Source organism: Branchiostoma lanceolatum, chromosome 17 (genome assembly GCF_035083965.1).
Source record: "Branchiostoma lanceolatum isolate klBraLanc5 chromosome 17, klBraLanc5.hap2, whole genome shotgun sequence".
Taxonomy (NCBI): domain Eukaryota; kingdom Metazoa; phylum Chordata; class Leptocardii; order Amphioxiformes; family Branchiostomatidae; genus Branchiostoma; species Branchiostoma lanceolatum.
The window spans coordinates 14,964,545-14,986,285 of NC_089738.1; the positions used below are offsets into that span (position 1 = coordinate 14,964,545).

At 38.3% G+C, this 21,741-nt stretch overlaps 1 protein-coding gene across 3 annotated transcripts; it reads right to left on the reverse strand.

The window, feature by feature from the left end:
• Positions 1 to 1,343: 1,343 nt before the first annotated feature.
• LOC136422823 (alkaline ceramidase 3-like) lies at positions 1,344 to 21,682 on the reverse strand. Of its 3 annotated transcripts, XM_066410717.1 has the most exons (10): positions 21,555 to 21,682; positions 13,779 to 13,889; positions 13,113 to 13,218; positions 12,092 to 12,173; positions 11,881 to 11,916; positions 8,358 to 8,413; positions 7,426 to 7,527; positions 6,423 to 6,527; positions 5,329 to 5,374; positions 4,511 to 4,698 (listed from the first exon to the last, which is right to left on the reverse strand). In XM_066410717.1, the coding sequence occupies exons 1-10, from the start codon at positions 21,655 to 21,657 to the stop codon at positions 4,627 to 4,629; spliced, it is 819 nt and encodes a 272-aa protein (XP_066266814.1). In that variant the 5' UTR covers positions 21,658 to 21,682; the 3' UTR covers positions 4,511 to 4,626. The 3 variants fall into 3 exon arrangements, with proteins under 3 accessions (XP_066266813.1, XP_066266815.1, XP_066266814.1); XM_066410716.1 differs by lacking the exon at positions 5,329 to 5,374 and having other exon boundaries at positions 1,344 to 4,698; XM_066410718.1 differs by lacking the exon at positions 5,329 to 5,374 and having other exon boundaries at positions 1,344 to 4,698; positions 13,779 to 13,841; positions 21,555 to 21,606.
• Positions 21,683 to 21,741: the final 59 nt, after the last annotated feature.

The following is a 21,741-nucleotide window of genomic DNA, read 5'->3' on the forward strand; positions in this document are numbered from 1 at the left end:
TCGTATCGCTGGTAGATAGACTTTATTTTCTTATATCCATCCGCCGCCGCCTTGTCACTGCAAATACCCATCATTCACCTGTATAGACGGAACCATTTCTACAAGGGGAACTTTGCACTTGACTTTCTTTCTTGGTCAGGTGGTTCCCGGCCAGAAAAAAAAGCTGGAACTGTCCCGTTCTCATTTCTGTCTGTCAGCACCGTCCCATTGATAAACACGGAATCTTCACAATAGCTGGCTGATGTGACATATACTCATGAAATCATCTAAAAGTAAAACCACCTTGCTACTAAAAAAATGCTAGTCAAGGACAGTCAAAAAGCGTGCTGTCATTTCAGAATTCTAGGTCGTCTGTCAATCGACTAATCGAATTGATTCAAACTACATTTCATATCGAATTCCCATACCGATCACAGCGAAGGTTCATGCCCTAGGTCGGGCTCACCACAGCCTTTGGTTGTTCAAGGGTGGAGTAACTCTCCCTTCGTTACAACTGGGGTGCCCGCACGGTCTTGCAGCGCCACTAGTTGATCAGTGGTGGTACTGCATCCATGCTGACTTTCCCGCTTCGGTCTGCTTTGATTCGACCAATCAAAACTTGCCTTGCAAGATCGAACAGTAGATAAAAGTCGGTCCTTCATTGGATAGTTGTCGCCTCTATACTGACCAATCATCAGTCAATATTTATCAATACTTGGCCAATCATCTTGTAGAAATTCCTGGCTGTCGGTGTTAATCACTTGGAATCCTCTGACCAATCAGCTTTGAGTAAAATAAATTGACCAATCAACGGTGAGAATATTTTTACCTTCGGGAAAATTAAGTGAATTAATATCACGCTAGGGTTCGCTCCATTGATTGAGGCTCTTTAGCCTGTCATACTTTTAAAAATCGCCAGCCGGCAGTGTTGAACCACTGGGTGAAGATCCAGTTCTTGTCCTCTACAACGCTGAAGCCTCACATTCGTCCTTGATTGTGGAAATCTGTTTATCGTGAGAGCGAACTTGTAGTAGCTATCGACTCTCAATGGCGGGTACGATTTTGAAGGTGATTCACAATCTTTCCATGGTGACATGTATCGCGCCTGTGTGCAAATTATGTTCAGGGACAAACGCCATCCACCAAGTTGTTCACCAGGATGGGGGGATGTTTTTAGGCTCATAGTTAGCCGTGGCGACTGTTGTAGGTCTTCTCTTGCTCGCAGTCTTATAACATAGCACGTTCAACAGGTATCTCATAAGACTGCAAGCAATAGAAGCCCTGCAACAGTCGGCACGGCTAGGTCGTAATGCCATCTTAACGTTTATACCAGCGCAAGAAATAGTAGAAATGACTGCATCAAGTATCATTTGTATGTACTTTACTCTCACACTGTGTATTGAATGTAAGTAACAGTTCTACATACAAATAATATCACACTGTCTCTACCTCCAGTTTTAGTTAACCCTTATTCTAAAACAACGGTAACTGCACTGAGTTAACTTCATTAACATTTCTGCAAAGACTGACTATAACCATGCACAGTCATGTACAACTATACAGTGTATAGAATTCTAGTTTCTCAGTCTTGTATATCATTATTTTCTGGGAGAAATAAAGTTGCACTGAATGTCGCAATTTGAAAATATACATTGCATCTGCTTGAGTAGTATCGAGTAAAAATAGACATGCTCTCTTTCACACACTTGTCCTGCTGTCCTTGGCTTTAGTAGGAAACTCTACCAAAACAGTGAGACATAAAATTGGTCATGGATATAACGACGTTATGTAACAAGCGAGGTACACTGAAAAAGAAACCTGCATATTTTGTGAAAACTGTTCATTGCAATATTCCCTTTTGCAAAGCTACTATGACATTAAAGTAAAACAAATGTCTGGAACATGTAGAAATGTGGATTTCAGTGAACAATGTTTCATCATCAATGAGTATGTATTGAGAACATTTGTAGCACAACAACAATATCAATTGCTTAGTATGATTCAGTTGTGTCAGTGCAGTTGTTTGATGTTCAACACACCTTTAGCCACTATGTACAAAGTGCTTTTAGATTACATACTCCAGAACGACTGGACAAAAAGATGTTTTTTAAGATTAAGAGCAGGCTAATTTTTCCAACACCAGATATCTCTTACACACTGCTATCACAAAATTGGTCAACTTTACTCGGAAAGCTATTCACAGATCGTACATATTTACATGCATGACCATGTATCTACCTCAATCACTTATCTAATGACAAAAACTTTAACTATTCACACTTGAAATTCTGCGTAGACCAACACATCCACATGGTTGAGAACAAAAGGACACGATAGCTTTATGAACTGTGAAACAGCATTGCTATCTGCCATGTGATATCAGCGCTATCATCTTCAGTTAAACTCAGCTGAAGGTGCAACATAAAAACTGGAGAAGGTGGTTGACGTATCAACATCTTATGAGACACAGAAAGAAGGCAGGTTATCATTGATATGTTAGTTGCCATAATCTTTTCCACACATAAATATTAAAACCAATAGACATTAAGATGGCAAGATTATACATGGTTTAGTCCAGCAACCATTCCAAAAACATGCAATGTGCAAAATTTGCAACATTTTGATTTCCATACTGTAAAATAAATATACAGGACAGGTTTGTGTGTTTACAGCAGGCTGCTCATACTGCCAAACCAGTTGGTACAACAATGTAACTCAAAGCATAAAATTAAAGTCTTGGTTTACTTCAACAATGTTTGCAAAGTACAGCATTCTATCATTCCTAGGTGAGGCACAAACATGCTTTCATATCAGAGATACTGCATTCATCAAGACATGCTATTCACAGGCAACTTGTTCAGCTGATTTTCAGTATATTAAATGCTGAAGCAATTGTACATGTGTTGCACCTATTACTAGTAAATGCAACACTACGGGTGAGAACTGTAACAGTTCTGAGAATTGATTTCCACCAGAAAAAGACATTTTGTTATTTTAATACTTGATGTGTAGTTTAGGTACTGTTACATATCAAAACTTTCTTTTAAATACTTTTTATCACCAGAAATGCTTCTAAAACATCCTGATAACCAACATGAAATCCCGGATATCATTAATTTACGTAGTTCTCACAAGACACCAGATTATAGACTTGCTATAATGCACTAACATCACAACACACTGTGACTCCACCAATTTTTTCCCGTACTTATACATTCATTCTACAGAAAAAAAAGGTAAAATTTCCACATCACAACTGAAAGAATCTTCCACACATATCATAGATAACATTGCAGCCTATCTACAAGCACCTTCCCAAACAGCGCCCTCTATGTGCTACATTCTGAATAGCAACTTGAAAACACCGACTGCACATTAAATAAAGCCTGATATAAGTGATAACACCAGCAGACATCCAGCCTCATCCTTCTGTAACACTTCAGAGGCTTTATAATTACAGTTACTGTGTGAAAATGGCTTACTGCAAGCCTTTTTTTTACACATGATCTATTATCTATTTTGAAAAATAGACTGAAGAATTCACCAGGAAAAAACACTGAATCCCTGAGGGATAAAAAGTCACATGCTACCTGCTACAGGAACAGTGATACTTCAGTCAAGACAACGTGTACAGTTGCAGTATACATGTATCAACTGCACCTATCTATTCTAGTTCTAGCTTGACTTCCAGAATATCCAAACATGTGGACTTGTGATAAAATGGCTGTTTTGACAGTTATTCCCAAAATGATAAGAAACTGTGATGGGTTCGTCTCTTGTCATACTGCTAATCATCAACTGTCCCTTATATATTCAAACCAAGGTGACATAAAAATGTTTAGAAACAAACAAACATTAAGATAAAATTATAAGCTTAACTTCAAAAAACACAAAATATCTATCAGTGATACAATACGATTTGTTTTGTTCATTTCCATTCAAAAATTAAAGCTAAAAAGTCTACCTCAAAATCGTGAGATGTGTCTTTTTTTAACAATAAGTTAGAGACAGAAGGGCATTTTCCAAGCTGCCAGTTAAATGTACATTATTAGACTTTTTCCAAACTTAATGACTAAATAGGAGTTCACCGCATTAAAACTGATTCTCTGACCAGTTTTTACCAATAAAGAAGACATGTAATGAGTTATATACAATACTCCAAGTTCAACGATATGTTTTGCATTGTTTTGCAAAGAAATAAAGACATCGTTAGTATCCAGGTGAGCTTGGAATACTTTTTACACTTCAAGTTTACAGAAAAGTGTGGTTGATTTTGCTCTGCAATATGAACTGGCTTTGTTACTCCCTTTGTACTGTGCTTTTACTGGAACATCTATATAATACTTAGCGAAGCCAAGCCATGACTATATAATACTGTTGAAGTGAAAGTAATGGTTATATTGGCATTTGTTGGTGGCAAAACCTCTCAATTCTATTTGTTAACAAAGGTACATCCTCCTACATAATTGCACAGTTTGTCGGGATTTGCCCCTGGTTACGTTAACTAATAATGTCTATGTCAGTATGTGTACAAAATTAGTGAATGAATGAGCCTTCTTCCTAACGATGATGGCCTTCTTGACCTTGACACACAGATGCCATGCTACTTCCTGTAGAGTGCTGATGTCACTTCCTGTGATGACATCATCAGTCTTTGTGTACTGGTCCATTCTTTTCCACTCTTTTTGATACATGGTAATATGGGATTCCCATAATGGTCTGAAACAAAATTTAACTTGAATTAGAGCATTGAAACCAACTTGCGCTCCCCCCAAACACATATTAGAGAATAATCTTTCTTTCTTTCGTTACAACACTGTTAGCTGGAGAGCGAAAATTACAGTCTCTTTTCTATGATCTTGATTTCAGAATGAAAGTAATGGGCTTCAGATCTGTCGAACCGACAGGAGAATCCATCATCATGGAAAATTGATATTACACCAAGAAATTACGTTTAGTGACTCAATATTACAAATAGTCCAAATTTTCATAGAACGAAACAAGAATGTTGCCTATCGCTGCTTGATGATTATAAAATAAAAATTAAATCTGTCTCTCTTCATATTTGGATGTGACATTAATGTTACAACAGTGCCCCCTACTGACTGACAGCAGTACTGTGCATCTTACCAACATATGGACTATTCCATTTGTTACTTATAATAGGAGATCAAAGTTTTTAAAAATTCTGTAACATTGAGAAGGGAAACATCCTGAATTTGCTATAAAAAAATGTTGGCTTTCCAGTTACAAACTGTAACTGTAGTTACCAAAGCTACACATAAAAGTACCCTAAGCTTACAAAATAATACCTTTTCTGTAAAAAAAAACAACAGTTGTCAAGCCTACCTTCACTTTTCCAGGCCACTTTAGGTAGCTGGTTCTGACCTGTACACTGATCATCAAAGAGAGAAAAGATAGAAAAGCAACAGTCAGAGAGGTTGCTGGAGTCCACAGCAACAAGTTGGGCACTACATCCTAGCTGTTTCAAAAACAGTGTCCAGCAAACCTCAGATGTCTGGCTAACACTTTATTGGATACATGTAGTTTTGGGAGCCCAACATACAGATCTTTGTCTGTGCAGTGTTGGTCCCATTTTATGTTGTGGACTCCAGTAAACGGCAAGAAGGCCTGGAAGACAACCCCTCAACTATACTACTACTAGCAGTCTACAAGCAGTTTAACTTCGAAATTCAATTCAGAATGACTTCTACCAACACAGATGAACTTTCAAGTGGTCTACGAGCTGATGGCAAGACTCATAGTATGCAGGACAGATGCCTCTGGGGTGCCATAGTGGTTCAGGTAGCAGAGAAGGAAAGGCACCCAACATACTAGTCAGGTAAGTCAAAGAGGTTGAGCTCATGTCAAACATAAAGATTATATAAGGATGAAAGTTCATGTGTGACGGTCATTGACATTACAAAATATTTACAGGTTACGTCTTTCCGGTCACTTCTACTTGAGGGGACTGATCGAAAGCTTTGTAAGCGCTTTAGTTTGTGTACAATAGTAGGGTATAAAATCTTTATATCATTAAAAAAGACTATATTAGTAGTCACTATCTCAAGCCTGAATATTACTGTCTCTTGTCACATGATAATCAACATCAAGTCATGTGACAAGAGAACTCCAAGACGAAATCTGACTTTACTGGGTCGATAAAGAGACAGAGTTTGTCTCGGAAGTGCCCCATAGTAGCAAACTCTTTTGTTGAGTGTAGTGTTTAAATGTCAAATGTATATTTACAGTAAGTAATTGTAGTGCAACGACCATGCTTGGGACACTGCAAAGTATACAGAAGAAGACCTGCGTATTTACCTACATAGCAAATGGATGTAGATAAGGGTTAGGGTATACAAGAGAAGACCTGCGTATCTACCTACATAGCAAATGGATGTAGATAAGGATTAGGGTATATAAGAGAAGACCTGCGTATTTACCTATACAGCACGTGGATGTATGTTCCCAGCCCAGCCAGGAGGTGCCACCAGGCGTGGAGCTGGGTTAGGGGTCGCCATGGTGATGTCAGGGTCCCTCGGAACTCTCTGCAAGGTAGGAAAATAAAAGTGATCTTAAACCAGTTCAGCTCGCAGCTCGCCGAAGAGCAACTCCTACAGAAAGACAGATGTCATGTACAAAACCTTGTTTTCAGCACCAAGGACAGACATAGCAAACCATAGTTGACATATGATATTTTCAGGTTTATTGTGCCGAGGAAATTCCCCAAGATTTTTGACAAGTACAATGAACAGTGGACCACAGTGTAACCCTTCCATTGGTCCTGACAGAAAAGACACCATGTACAAAACCTTGTTTTCAGCACCAAGGACAGTGTAAAGGTAAAGGTAAAGCGGTCGAACCTCAGACTGAGGACGAAGCATGACGCTTTTTCATTAGCTAGAAGTGCAATGCGGCTCACGTTTTCGGCCAAGCACATCGGGTCACCCCTACTCTTTTCGATAAGTGTGTTGGGTTCTTTTACGTGCATAGGTTTGGCGCCCTAAAGCTCCCTCATACACGGGGCCGCCTTTACGTCCCCATCTGATAGGACGATGCGCATCTTTTGCAGTCATGTCCAGGAACGGGCACGAACTCAGGCCGCTGTCTCCATGGAATTTGAACCAGATGTGGTACCTCTACACCAGGCGGACACGACAGTGTACCCCTTTCCAGTAGCGTGCATGTCAGGTGAGCGACAACACCCAGGATTCAAACTCCCAACCTCTTGATCCAGAGGCAGTATATATACCTAATTCAAATGGTACTTAGATTTCATAAAAATATCCTTTTAGGTAACAGTACTTGCTGGAGAAAAGAATACTTCTAAAAACTCTCAGTCTGTATAAAAGCATTTTTTCCCTTCTTGCACAATTTGGGATCATGATTGAGTGGAAGAGGCAAACTTCACCTGCTACATTTTTTTAAAGCCTTTAAATTCATTACCTTATATTATGACAGAAGAAGTTGTCAATGTTCCATATGATGAACCCTGTGCCATAGGTGGCCAACGCTGTGAAGAACAGTGCCCGCGAACTGTTGGGCCGCCTGTGAAAGAGAAAGGAATTACTGCTGCTGAGTGATGATCTGGTGTCAAATATTCTGCTGACTTCTATCATTAACATACTACCGGTAGTAGTTATTACATGTGATGAGACTACAGACGCAATTCAAACTGTAATATATGGCATATATGTAATACACTGTGATTGTTATTTATTGTATAAGAGAAACATGATAAACATACACCATCCAAGCAGAACATCGTAAAGGACCTTATTTTGCAGCCAGTCTTTCTCATATACAGTATTTCATGTTATAAGGTCACGCCAATTTAATTTGTTGCTTCTCGGAATAGCCTGTCCTGTATTTCCCATTTTGAAAAAAAAAAAAATGGATCACTATTCCCATTCACAAATTCAAACTCTTAATTTTACTATCTGTTCAGTTGTAAAACTCAATAGCCACCAAAATAGATTATAAAGACCTGCAGATACCTAAAATGTGTGGTCACATTGATCATACGTTATGATTTTTCATTTATTAAAACTTTTCTCAATATCAATCCATATATTACATCATGATGATGGCAAAATGTAATTTTGTTACTGAAATTATAGTACTAGATCAAAGAAAGCAGTGCATTGCATAAAATGAGCCATACAAAGCTGAAACTTGAATTATCATCTTATTCTTTATGATATGTAAACTCTTATCTTTATCCCTGACTATTTGCAAAACATTGTTTTTATTTTTTTTTCACCCTGTCGCTCCAATTTTTTCTGAAAAAATCCGACAAGCAACAAATTAAATTGGTGTGGCCTAACCATAAAAAATGATATGTGGATGTAAACTTACAATAAGAACACTACAATTACCTGAGCATGTCTAATGATTTGAAGAACAGGGTAAAAACCAACACAGCATACGCCGTCTGAAAAGATAAAAAAAGCACTGACAGACTGAATCATAACATATCATACCTCAGGTCATACCAACATTTATTTGCAGGCAATATCTGGTAAGTGCACGTATAAGACTGAGGCAAAAGCAGTTCAAAGATCTGGACTCGCCACAGGTTTATAGCTTGTCTATTACTGTAAATGCATTTAAATTGGCGTGGTTTTAATTTTGCAGTAGGGACAAAATGGAGTGTTCGCGGTGGTTGTAAGTATACGTTTGAGAAAATAGTAGACAAGGGGGTAAGGGGGCAAACACAATTTTGCGGTGGTTTTAAGTTCGCGGCGAAGAGCTTACCGCGAAAACTGCGAACATAAAAGCACCGCGAACATTTCTACTTTTACAGTAATACCCGGCCCAGCGACTCTCACAATGATGAATGAACCCACTCTAAAAGCTATCACCAGTTTCAAGGCTCAGCTCTCAACACGTTCAAAGGAATTTTCTAGGTCACCTTCATCATTATGATATCGAAAGGCTGATAATTTTCAGTTTTATTCTCTACCATCAAAGACGGTTGAGAGAAGAATGGACGCATAAAACATCGTTCCACTCATTCTGTTGACACGGAGCCTACATCACACAAACAGAGTCTTTCTACTGGGCATTAAGAATCCAGACAGCTCTCATAAGCTCAGGCTCCAGACTCCTCATAAAACCAGAGTGCATGTCATATACAGCAATTGACCTGCTCTCAGATAAAAAAAGATTGGACCGTCAAACCTGCGTAAGTGACAACCACTACATAAGGACCACCTGACCAATGTGACCACTTTTTAGTGGTCCCTTCATATATAATAATCATAAAGATGATTTTTCCATTTGACACAAGCATCAAGAATCCTGTCTCTAATCACCACCTATCCTTACATATTACATACAGACCATATCTAGATTGTCTCAGTCCCCTTTAGTGGTCTTTTGGGGCAGTGTTGACTACATTACTTTTTATAATCTCAGTAGTTTTATCTACACTAAAGAGAGGAATCTGATATTTCGTCTGTTTCAGATAAAAATCTTATTGTGTACAATAATCCTTTTAGAGAGACATGTACTGTAATTATTTCATAATCCATTGTAAAATTGTCTGTGCTCATCTCATAACCCAAGATGAATACCACTGGGTTTAAGCCATTCTGCATAGCCCGGGATTCCCATCAATATATTGAATGCCTGCCAACCCTCGCTTCCCCAATGAACTAAATTGGATTTGTTTGACAAGGGGAAATTGAATCCTAACCAGCAAATCCAAGGATGGTCACATTAGATAACAATACACCATACACAGCAATTATGAGTCTAACATTGTTACAATAGAACGAGATGTAACATACAATGTTGTATTGGGAGGAAGTAATGTTGCTTGACGGGTTTTCAAAGGACATTCATGTAGAAGATCAGCAGCAATCTTGTAAAGAAGCATTCTGACCAATCACCATTCAAGTTAGTGGGAGTAATTTGAAGAATAAACTTTAAGACAAAACCGAATTAAAGCCTTTCTTTGACAAGTTCTCCATAGGTTACGTTTGCTGGGAGCAGTTCTTCAAAGCTTACAATAATATAAATGATTTTTTTTTCCTCATTCAGTCTTTGCACGAAAGGTTCTTTAAATGTAATAATTAGAGAAATGAGCCCCGTTGAGCCATATTTTACATGAGAGAATCCATCAACATTACAATTCATTTAGAAACATGCTTTAGACAGCAGTAAGCCCTAGCAGACTAGTTTCTCATTTATGTTTCACTGAAGAAGAGCAAATCCTCACAACATCTGCTTGGAGAATAAGATCATCATAGTGCCTGCACAAATTTCTTTCAAAAGTATGTTGCTTGATATGTTTTAAAAAGAAAAGGAATAATAACGTTACATACTGTTATGTGCACTTATCTAAACCCTACCATAATTCTAAGCAGCCATTTGACAACCAACCGTCGATCCGACCAACTAAAACATCTGATTGGCCTAAAAATTCTCGTCAATCATTTCTTTAGCAGACTTTAAGGGCCAGTGTGTCCCTAGGTGAAGGATTCGTGGAGCAATGTGGCAACTGAGTATCGACTGTGAGTCTTATCTTTAATGATCTCATATCTTTAAAAGGTAGTTTTTAGATGAGGAGCCTGAATAGCAGATAGCAAGTTGCAGAGGAACAATCATAGTCACACGCACACACACAGATTTCAAGAACAATACTCCACTCCTTTGCAGAGGAAGTATTGAGAAGATGAGTACTACAAGAACTATAAAAATTCACAATGAATGCACTACAAGTCGGAGGGATCAAGGTAAAATACTAGTAATCGCACTTGGTGACAACTGTTCCAGCATTATGTTAATGCATCTTCCTCTGACTTGAATTCATTTCTTCAGTCTTTCTTTCCTTGTGGTTATACAGTAATACTGTATGGTGCTGACAGCAATTGTTGGTTATCAAAACCCCAGAGCTGAAAGAGATTTTAAAGGTCACACATTTATAGCTATAGGTTTGATAATATCTCCACATATAAATATCTTTCAGCATGATATACTGTTATTCACTTTATCTTCACAGTAGCAAAATTTCACGGTGTAAGGAAAATGGCAATTTTCACTGAACTTTAACTTCACGGTGGCAGCAACTGATTTACAGAACGGCTGCATGAAGGAATCGTAAATAATAACAACAGGTTTTTCACAGTGATGATAAGTTCACGGTACAGAGGTGACCTTGAAACCGGTGAACATAAAGTTACAGAGAAAGAAACAAGAATTACAGTACCAGCAATCAGCTTGTCAAGCTTCAAGCTTACTTAGAGTATGAATTTCCAGTGGTAAAGCCTTTAAGGAGCTTTCCATCAAAATCTTGCATAATCCAGGTAAGGTCAAGGTTTTCATTTTAGGAGTAGAATACACGTGATTGTGCTGTCAGTATTAAACGCAACGTCACTATATACAACCTGCAGCTGAAATCATTCACAAATAGCAAACATACAGTACTGTAATAGATTTAGTACTGTACAGTACTGATTTAATACTGACAGTTACTGACAGTCGAATACGTCGAATACGAGTATTAAATCACTAATAGCAGACATACTGAAATAGATTAAGTGCTGTACAGTACTGATTCAATACTGACAGTTACTGACAGTTGAAATATCAGTTTATTTAAGTATGTTGTTGTTATTTGACTGGCTAATTGCATACTGGAGTGTCTTCTATGCCTTAATCTTTTGCAACAATGGGGAAACCAGTGAGAGGATTTTCTGCATGTTATGCAAGCTAATGGCAAATTGGAAAGCTAAAGACTACAGGGATAGCTTGCTGATATAGTTTCCTAATTCCTAAAAACCCTCTCATTTCTGTGATGTCTGTGCCTAATGATGCTTTGGTTACAGTAGAATTCAGCAGGGACACTGACAGGAATACGAAAACTCCATACACTGCACAATAAGACGGACTTACCTCATGAAATATGGGGTTCTTGATTGAAATGTAAACCTGGAACAAACAAGCTTGAATAAGTATACATTTGTATGGTGATCGTGTTACTAGGCAAAACATAGCATAATTAGTGTCCATGTTGACCTGATATCATCATTTAAAAAAATATTTGATAGATATAATCTCTTGACCTAAGATTTTTATTAAATTAAGAAAAAGGTCGCTAACTTACAGCTGTGATGATGAAGCTGTACAGCACCAGGCAGAGGATCATGGGAAGGTTCTGGTACTTGGGAGGGGTGAAGGAGTGGAACCTGGAAACAAGCAATACAAAATGTCAGATATTCCAAATCTCGAAAGAAGAATATTCTTTAATCAAAGGACAAAAAAAGGAAGCAATTTCTAGCTAATTCTTCCTGTTCATATTAAGATCATGTATTTTAACAATGATTTTGATACAGCACAACACTTGTTTTTTTCAGCAAACACAAAATATGATAAAGTATGTTTTTTTCAGCAAACACAAAATATGATAAAGGAAAAAATCCTCCACCCCTGATGAGGTGTGATGATATATGATGATATATATATATATATATATCACCTCATCAGGGGTGGAGGCATTTTTTCCTTTATCATATTTTGTGTTTGCTGAAAAAAACAAGTGTTGTGCTTTATCAAAATCACAGTTTATATAAATATATATATATATATATATATATATATATATATATATATATATATATATATATATATATATATATATATATATATATATATATATATATATATATATATATATATATATATATATATATATATATATATATATTTATATATATATATATTTATATATATATATATATATATAGAGAGAGAGAGAGAGAGAGAGAGAGAGAGAGAGAGAGAGAGACAGAGAGAGAGAGACAGAGAGAGAACTATAGTTATGTACCAAAATTGTTTTCTTTCAGCAAACACAAAATATGATAAAGGAAAAAATGCCTCCACCCCTGATGAGGTGTCGCCAACAAAATCTAAACAAACTTCATATCTTATATATACATATATATATAAATATATATATATAGAACTATAGTTATGTACCAAAATTGATAAACAAATAAAGAAAAAATTGAACATTGTCTAAAAGATAAAGCTATTTCTAAACAAAGTTGTGCACAGGAACCTTTAGGAAGGATTTTCTCTTAGATATATACAACAGACAACCTCGTGATTGTTATACATGTACTTACAGGTCAAAAACAAAGATACAGGACCCCCAGATCATAGGCAGCTCATCGAACAGCTGCATCTCATACAGGAGGGTCATGTGGAAGCACCAGGACCCGATTCCTACAACTGGACAAACACACGGAGAAATACTTATTCCCTGGAGATGATTCTATATGGAAAATTCAAATCTCGCATAGGATTATGTTACATAAGCAAGGGTTGCATGAGTTACATATCAGGATATTTATTAGTTACAACAGTTGACATTGTCACACAGTATAGAGAAAACAGAAATACATGTGGATGAATAAGTAATTTTCCTAGATGCAAAATTAACTAATTTGACAGCATCATTTTCTTTCCAGCTTCAATTCGTCCCTTATTCTGGTGACACATTAGGGTCCTCCATAATTCCCTGTCAGGCATGACAGATAGATGCTCTCTATTTCATATGCAGTACATCTTCCTTGATCAATATTAATTTGTTGAAGGTTAGTCTTAACAATAACACTCTGATGCTTAACTTAAAAAAGATTTCTTCTTTTGTGATGTTGCAAGACATTTTTCCAATATCATTCCAACAGTGACTTACAAGTTACATATACCAGTGACAAATCAAGTACCACTGATGATGAAATATGTGCTAGAACTGTGTATACGTATATGTATGATGTTGTTTCTCATACCTAATATAGATAAGAAGGATACCACAAATCTCGTCTCCAGTTTCTCCTGGTAGGCCTTGATTCCTGCCAGAATGGGAGGAATGATCATGGCCAGATTACTTATGGTGTTCCCTGCAAAACATCAACAGAGAAGTCAGGTACACTGCAGAGACAATACACAGCCACCATACCTCCTAATAGAATGAATCATTCTAAATAATGTAAATTATACAGCCCTTTTTGAAAACTAGAAAACTTATGAAGCTGTATTTCAATCTAGTCTGATTTTAGTTTTATTGTGAAGTCCTCCTCAGTTGCATGGCCTCAGGATAAATGCATGTTTTCATGTGAATTGTTTTAACTACTAGTATACGTGTAAATTAACATGTTTCAAATGTTATCAACTTGATTTCTGACCAATTTGACATAAAATGCAATTATTTTACATATGGGGTTCAAGCTTCAGGCGTAAGGTTCAATTAGGTCAAACATTTGAACATAAAGAACCCAACAAACATATTGAGGTGATGACCCCAATTGTGCCTAAAAATGCACATTTTTGTTTTGCACTAACTGTATTACTATGTATTAGCTACTAATAGTAGTACTATATATAAAGCAGCATGCCTTCCATGGCACTGAGGATGGCCTCTTTACTTTATTTTCATTTTATGTAGCATGTACCCAGTAGGCCTTGTAGATTAAATCATATGGAATTGGGTATGGTAGGGTTGGATTTGGTGTGTCAGATGACTGGAGGCAACATGACCCTTGGATTCATACACAGTGCTTCTATAATCTGTATTAGACTGTAGGCTATAGGTCATGGGAAATGATCCTTGTTTTATTTTGGCTTGTCCATGTTAGCTTTGTGGTTTGATGATCTTTCAAAAGATAATGTTCATGCAAATAAACATGCATCAAAAGAGACGAAAATGTACACTGTAAAAGATCATTATCAGAACACCTAAATCTCAACCCCTACTTCTGTATAAAAAGACATTATCTTAATACATAAATGTACATGTTGTTACAGTAACTGGAATATCAAAGGTCTATAAACAGTCCTTCCAATATCATAAACCACACATGATGATGATTCAATGATGACTGTTTTTACATCCCAACAATAACAAATAACATTCTCACAGAATTCTCTTTCTGTAACTCAACATTACGTTTACAGGTACCATTACGCCGAGTACCCTATAAGAGCAATTGACTTCCTTTCTCTTATCAGTTGATCATCCCTATGATTGACCTTGCAGTGGTTAGGTGACAGAGATAGCTGGAATAATCCATACCTATCTAATAACAGGCAATTACGAAAAACGATTTTCCAATCTTTATCACGACAATTATCTACATTTTATGTGACAGTTTGCCATTAGCTTTTATGATGATATAATTTTTGTAGGCTTAGATTCTATCTCTGGAGATTTTACTACACTCCAAGGTCACTAAATCTTGGTAGAGGACTAATAAATTCTAAAGAAAAATAGATGCTCGCCTTCTTCACCAGACAAAGTGATAATGTGGCTTATGTCATTAGTCAGAAGGTAAGATTCCACGCGTCAAGACAAGTATATTCCTTGGTTCACTTTACCATAGTTCATTATAAAGCTTATCACATTTTAAGGTCACAGGTAGAGGCCATGGGCATGTCCAATCAAGGGAGACATGTGTAAAAAAAATCAGCCGAGAAATCTCAAACCATGTTCACCAGAAATATGGACATTCTCACCGTGTGAACCTGAACAAATTTTGCCAAACATTGATTTAGCAGAACATTCAGTTCCTGTCTAATATAATAAATGTTGCTTTTTATCTAGGCCATATTTTGTAACATCACACAGTTCTTCCCCTCACAGACCACCCCATAAAAATGTTTATACACGTAATGATTCAGTAATTGTTATATAAAGACAACTGCAGTAGAGTGTGTACATTATTTTGTCGTTCATAAAATGAAAACTCAATTATGGCAATCTATATTCAACTGAAAATTTTAACATTTTGGTCTACTAGTAGGTTCATACATTTTCGGCTCTGATGTAGAAAATACAAAGCCATATCAACACTACTACATGTAGTACGTAACCCACAAGAGATACCTAGGCATAATGCTAGGTGCCCATTGCCTCATGTACATGGTGACCCCTGTAATGTACACACGAGAGACTGACAACTGTTCCAAGTATATACAGAACAGCTTGTTCCATAAAGATGAGTACATGTATCCCAGGGGACTGGTCAAATGAAAAGGCATGGCTGACTGTCAAACATGGGCCTGGGATGGATGTGACAAATTCTCTTCAAGCTTGAGGGCTGTCACTTTAAACATTTTGAGGACATTTAAATTCTCAATTTACTCATTAGTAGTAAATTTGAGGACATTTGCATATGAAAGACACTTATCTTGCAGACTCAGCAACTCCAGACTAACTTGAAATGTAGGTAGCTGTTGAACATGTTTACTAGAAATTAGTAGAATGTTATCCAGTTGTACATTCAGTTAGTTGTTGTTTCACAGATTGGTTGACTTATTACTTTAGGTTTTCTTAAAAATACCATTAGATTGGCCTGAGGTGACAACAAAAAAAATATTGGTGATTCCTTCATTTACATCTTTCAGAAATCTCTCACTGAGAGATAAACTGGACATAACCTTTACAAAAAGCTTTGTTGCACAAATTAAATCAACATGTTCATATGGATTATTTTGAGTGTTCTGTCATTGTGATAAGGTTAGTTATATGTGTGTTGACAGCCACTCGAGGGAGCAGGGCTCTACCATGTCACCCAGTGATACATATATATGTATCACTGGGTTACCTTAAGTCACCTGAAATGCCTTAGCTTTCCCCCGCTAATGCCTTTAATTGGCAAGGGTGTAATTAGAAGCCTTATCGTTGGCTCTAATTGCCAGAGGTCATCATTTGTCCATCTAAACCAATTTGTGTTCATCTTTCCATTAAGGCACCCAAAACAGATACAAACTGGTACCAACATTTTTCTAGTATTTGTCTGCAACGTCATGTATAATTTATCTCATTTTGAAAGGAAATTGGTTACTTACTGGTTGTAATGGATTTTTATCATATAATCAGTTGTTATGTAATTTTTCTGGAAGCAACCCAGGCATTACCACGGGGACCCATTCATACCCGGAAAGTGCTGACACAATTTATGGGCAGTTGTTGGTGACATTCCAATATCAATTTATTCATATCACTTGCAATAACAGACTCATGCCTGCTGTAACACATCTGCTACTTCTCATTATACAACCCCATATGACATTACTACTAATTGTGTTGAAGAGCTTGAGGCTGTCATCATAACTTGCTGATATAATTTTTTTCATCTACAAAATTGCACATGATGATGAGGAGCAATGGGGTGGGCAGTGGTCCCATCAATTGAAACATGCATGTAAATACGATAGTACTAAACACGTCTGCAGAACGTAAGCGTTTAAGGTTGTCTTTGCGTATTTAAGGTTAGCATCTCGTATATAGGCTCATATAGTTCTGTACAAAGAGATATCATATGCAAAGGCCATTACTCTGCTCCAACGTTGACCGACGAGGACGAGAGAGAATCAGCAGCCATAATACGTTTAAATAGCAGGATTCAACTATGTTCACGCATTACATTCTGCAGATATGCTGTAGTATTACTAGTCTACCGTATTTTCTCGATTTAAGTACGCACCCCAATTAAAGTACGCACCCATGATTTGGGGCTAGTTCCAGACAAATTTGCAGAACTGAAACGTAAAGTCAAAAACCCCAAATAAAGTATGCACCCCTTCTCCTCTGATCTTGAACAAATTTTGAACAGGATGAATTCAAATTTATGGTGTTCCTCCTATTATCTCCAGGTTATATTCTTATATCAAGGACTTCTACATAATGCCATTCCTTAGATTCATAAACGATTCTCTTGTTTACTCTGCCAGCATCGTCTCTGCAAACTTGAGAGCATCGTCTCTGCAAACTTGAGAATTGCCTACGACAAGTTACAAACTTCGCAAATTGGCAGGTATTGAGCCATGCATTGTTGCACCGCAGCTGGGTTCCTGGTTTGATTAAGCAAGGGTTTGAGGTCCTTTTCCAATTTGTCCGGGCAATAACCTCAAATAAAGTATGCACCCTGACTTTAGCAATGACTTGTGGTGCCTTTTGAATTTTGAAATGTTTAAAAAGTGCGTACTTTATTCGAGACAATACGGTAGTTCCCTAAAGAAATCTCCAAGCAGATCTATGGTGCCAGGACAGTATCCAGGGGCCAAATAATATCCAGCCGGCCGCTGTTTGTTTGGCCCATGGATACAGTCTTGCCACCGTATATCTGCTTGGAGATAACTAGTTTCCAGGACATGCATCCTTGATCCCAATTGTTCTGAATAAATTATTGGACAGCTGACACTTTATTCTGTGCAGTCCATTCACAACGACCTTCAGTCTCCAGGCAAAAAAGGTCACATGGTAGAGCTCTGACAAAACCAACAATGTCACTGAACTCGATACCAAATAGAACATTTTAAAGCTTGTAAAAGATGCTTTTGGTTTTGTTACAATGCAAAGGCTTGTTTGCGGTGAAGCCAGCTGTTCAGCACTTCAGGCATTCTAGCTGCAGGGGATACACCTGTGTATGCAACCAACTGAAAAATCCTTTATCTGTGCCACTGATTCAACGCTTGATAAGAGTCCTAATGTTTTAACTGTTTGTTTGTATCATAATACTCTTGATGTTGATTTCTATTCGTCCTCACTACATATAGACATTGAAACTATGTCATCAACACATACAACTTATTAAACCCCTTGTCTGACGAATAGCCATTATTTGACGGCAACAGGGAAAAAATCACACAGCTCAGTGGAGCAAAAATTCTTTAGAAAATATAAACAAGGGAAAAATCCTGCACACTCCTGACTAACTTAGAAAAACAACTGATGATCGTTTTAAGCACTTGATTGATTAGTGAAAAACATTTCTTTACATGCACTGTGACAGTCCAGTGAGCAGAAAATAGTTGACCTTAACTTCAATGACGAGCGGCCGCTAGGACAAATGTTAGACCAAATGTTTCTCTTATTAAGCGGTTGAATAAAGGCATGACAACATAGACTTTGTACAGCTCTACCTACCACTATAGTCTGACAAACAGTACCAGCTGTGGTTTTCTCTTCTCAAAAGTCTGATTTAAATCCTATCAGTAATCTGGCATCTTCTTCAGAGGATTGTAACTTTAAAAAGTGCATACAGTAGAATCCAGCTATTTGCATTACTGTTAAGCAAATATACAAATGTAACTGCCTCCTTTGTCAGTACTGGACAACCAGTACGGAAGTGGTCGTCAGAACAGGAGCTCCAGTACTGAGACTTTCTCAGTACTGGACTACCTGTACTGGGCAGCTTCAGTACTGGGAACCCTCCTGTCAGGACGGGAAACCGAGCGCTGAGACTCTAACGAGCGACTAACGTTATTTTCAGGGCTGCATCTCTTCGATGCTTTTTCCCCCACTTCTAAGCTATTGTTTGGAAAAAGTTCGAATGAAGAAAAAAAATACAGTATCACATTCTGTTACGTTTCAAAGACGACAACATATCCTTGTGCCTTGTGCCTTTATCGGGAGAAAACGTGCACTGAAATAATAATGTACTTTATATTCAAATACCTACCAAAATCTATGTCCATAACCAAGGCACAAAGCAGTACTACCTAAACGTTAGTATGTACAAGCATTAAAATATACAGACAACTAAATCCAAAACTGTCCAGTCGGTCCAAACAATGGATCATCCCAGTACCGTATAGAACGTGAGTACAGGACGCCCAGTTCCGAAATAATTTGAGGTCTCGGCTTCCAGTACTGAAGAGTCACTATTTACTGGTAAATCCAGTACGGAACCCGCTACATCCGTAAATCGGCACTCGGTTATCCAGTGCTGAATGACCTCCGCACTGGGTAACCAGTACCGAATGATCTTTGAAGTAGCCGGAACGCAAATCCGTACTGGAACCCGAGTACCGAGAGGATTTCAGCTCTGGAATCCGAGTACCGAAACAAATTCAGTTCTGGACGTCCAGTGCTGACGGAGCTTCGGTACTGGAATAAAGCCGTTCCGTACTGGAATTCTTGTACGGAACTTCCTTCCGTACTGGGGGCCGAGTATCGGCGCCATTTTCTCCACGGGTTCCGTACTGGGCGCCCAGTAAGGAGCCGGTTACATCTGTATATTTGCTACTGTTAATAAAATTCCGAAACCCCAAACCATTTCCCATTCACTCCATTATAGATAAAATGGCATAATTGCATTAGCCATTTTCGATGCTCCTACTATTTGCAACAGGAAAAACAGGTTGAACATGTCAAACTCTTATGGATCGTATGCAAATGTCATTCAAATGTAAATTGAGTATGGATAGTTTCTATGGTAAGACAACACCATAGGAGCTGTTAGGGTTTTGAAAAAGCTGTAGCGACTCTTGCCGTGATAGGATACAGAAAATATAATTGCCAAAGTTTGCCATCCTTTGCACTCAACATGTGTAAATAAACTGATGATATGCTATGAATTCAATATGTTACATTTTGTATGACCTGGGAGTGAGTGAATTTGACATAAAGTGTGTGTGTTTCGTTCCAGTGTCATCCTAGTAACTACAACAGGGGGCCTCCCTCAGTGCCGCTCATTTTGTCCCCTAGGGTTAATGGACTACTCCTTATAATTGCATAAAATACACAGACAACTCAGTTATGCAAATAAGCGGAGTCTACTGTACTTACACCATGGTAACCAGCTGTCACACATCCTGGATTATTTTTTCTTTGTCAACAAACTGTAAATCTATATTAACGGCCACACAGCTAGCGCAGCCTTAAGCCTTCCCTGCTGCCTAACCCTGTAAGCAATAGGAAATTGCAATTGGGTGCCAAACAGCTACTTCAGAAGTTCAGTGTGCTAAAGGTTATAAAGACAGAGTACAGAACTTGGCAATGCCCACAAAGGGTATCAGGGGTAAGGGACATTTATAGAGTATAGCTCAAATCAAAGTGCAGCCGCAAAGCGATAGGACCGAAAGTTCCAGAAGAATGAAGAGTTCAATGGCTTCCCGGCTTGGACAATATACTGTCTGAAATTTGTCTGCAAAGCACGGTGTTCCTTCAGACATTTGAACTTGAAGGTTGTCCCACAACAAGGGACCCGTCTTGGCCTTGACCTCAACCGACCGACCTGAGGGGGGCATGTCGGCGGCATCGGCATTCTACTATCGTTCAGTTACAAATTTGATTCAAAACATTGCAATCGCGGGGCAAGCTGAGTATACAGCTTTATCCACTGCTACTGCAACCCGGACGTCCCTCAGATACGAACGTCCTCGTCTTAATCTCCGAGGCGCCCTTTGTTATGCAGCAGTCAGGAGTGTTCTAGCCCTCGGCGCAAAGTACACATCGCCCCGCCCACGACACTGCCACGAACCGTACGCGTACACAGAGGAAGAACGGTCCTGGTTGCAAACCGTTCCATACGCTACACCTGCTACTACCACGGTAAGTGCAGACTAATTTGATGATCTGTGCAGAAGATAAGAGAGTGTTGGCTTCTTCACGTTTCGCAGGCCGCGCGGCTAGAAGAAGAGCGGGTCAATGAAAACATTGCCCCCGCCGGAGCACCTACCGGAGCTAGCTCCGAATTGGCAACGGGCCAATCCGGGCAACCGCAGAAGCGTACGTGAGCGGATTTGCAGGAAAACTTCCTGGTATGAACAAAGTGACTTACAGAACTCAGCGACATATTCCGTCACCACGTAGTTCTCCTCGCACCAGTCAATTGTGGCCGTTGCCTTCCCCCATACCCCGGGATAGTCTGCAACGGGCGCCATCTTCTTCCTCAAACTGTAGGTCAGAGGTCACCGCAACACTAACCTGATTATCATCATATTAGCACAGCATCAGAGACTGTCGAG

Excerpts from the sequence above, each read along its gene's own strand:
- LOC136422823 (XM_066410716.1), bottom strand. The coding sequence starts at position 21,657 with ATGGCGCCCGTTGCAGACTATCCCGGGGTATGGGGGAAGGCAACGGCC. Across the intron at positions 13,890-21,554 it reads GGAATATGTCGCTGAGTTCT|GGAACACCATAAGTAATCTG; the intron begins GTAAGTCACTTT and ends GATGTTTTGCAG. Across the intron at positions 11,917-12,091 it reads ACAGCTTCATCATCACAGCT|GTTTACATTTCAATCAAGAA; the intron begins GTAAGTTAGCGA and ends TGTTTGTTCCAG.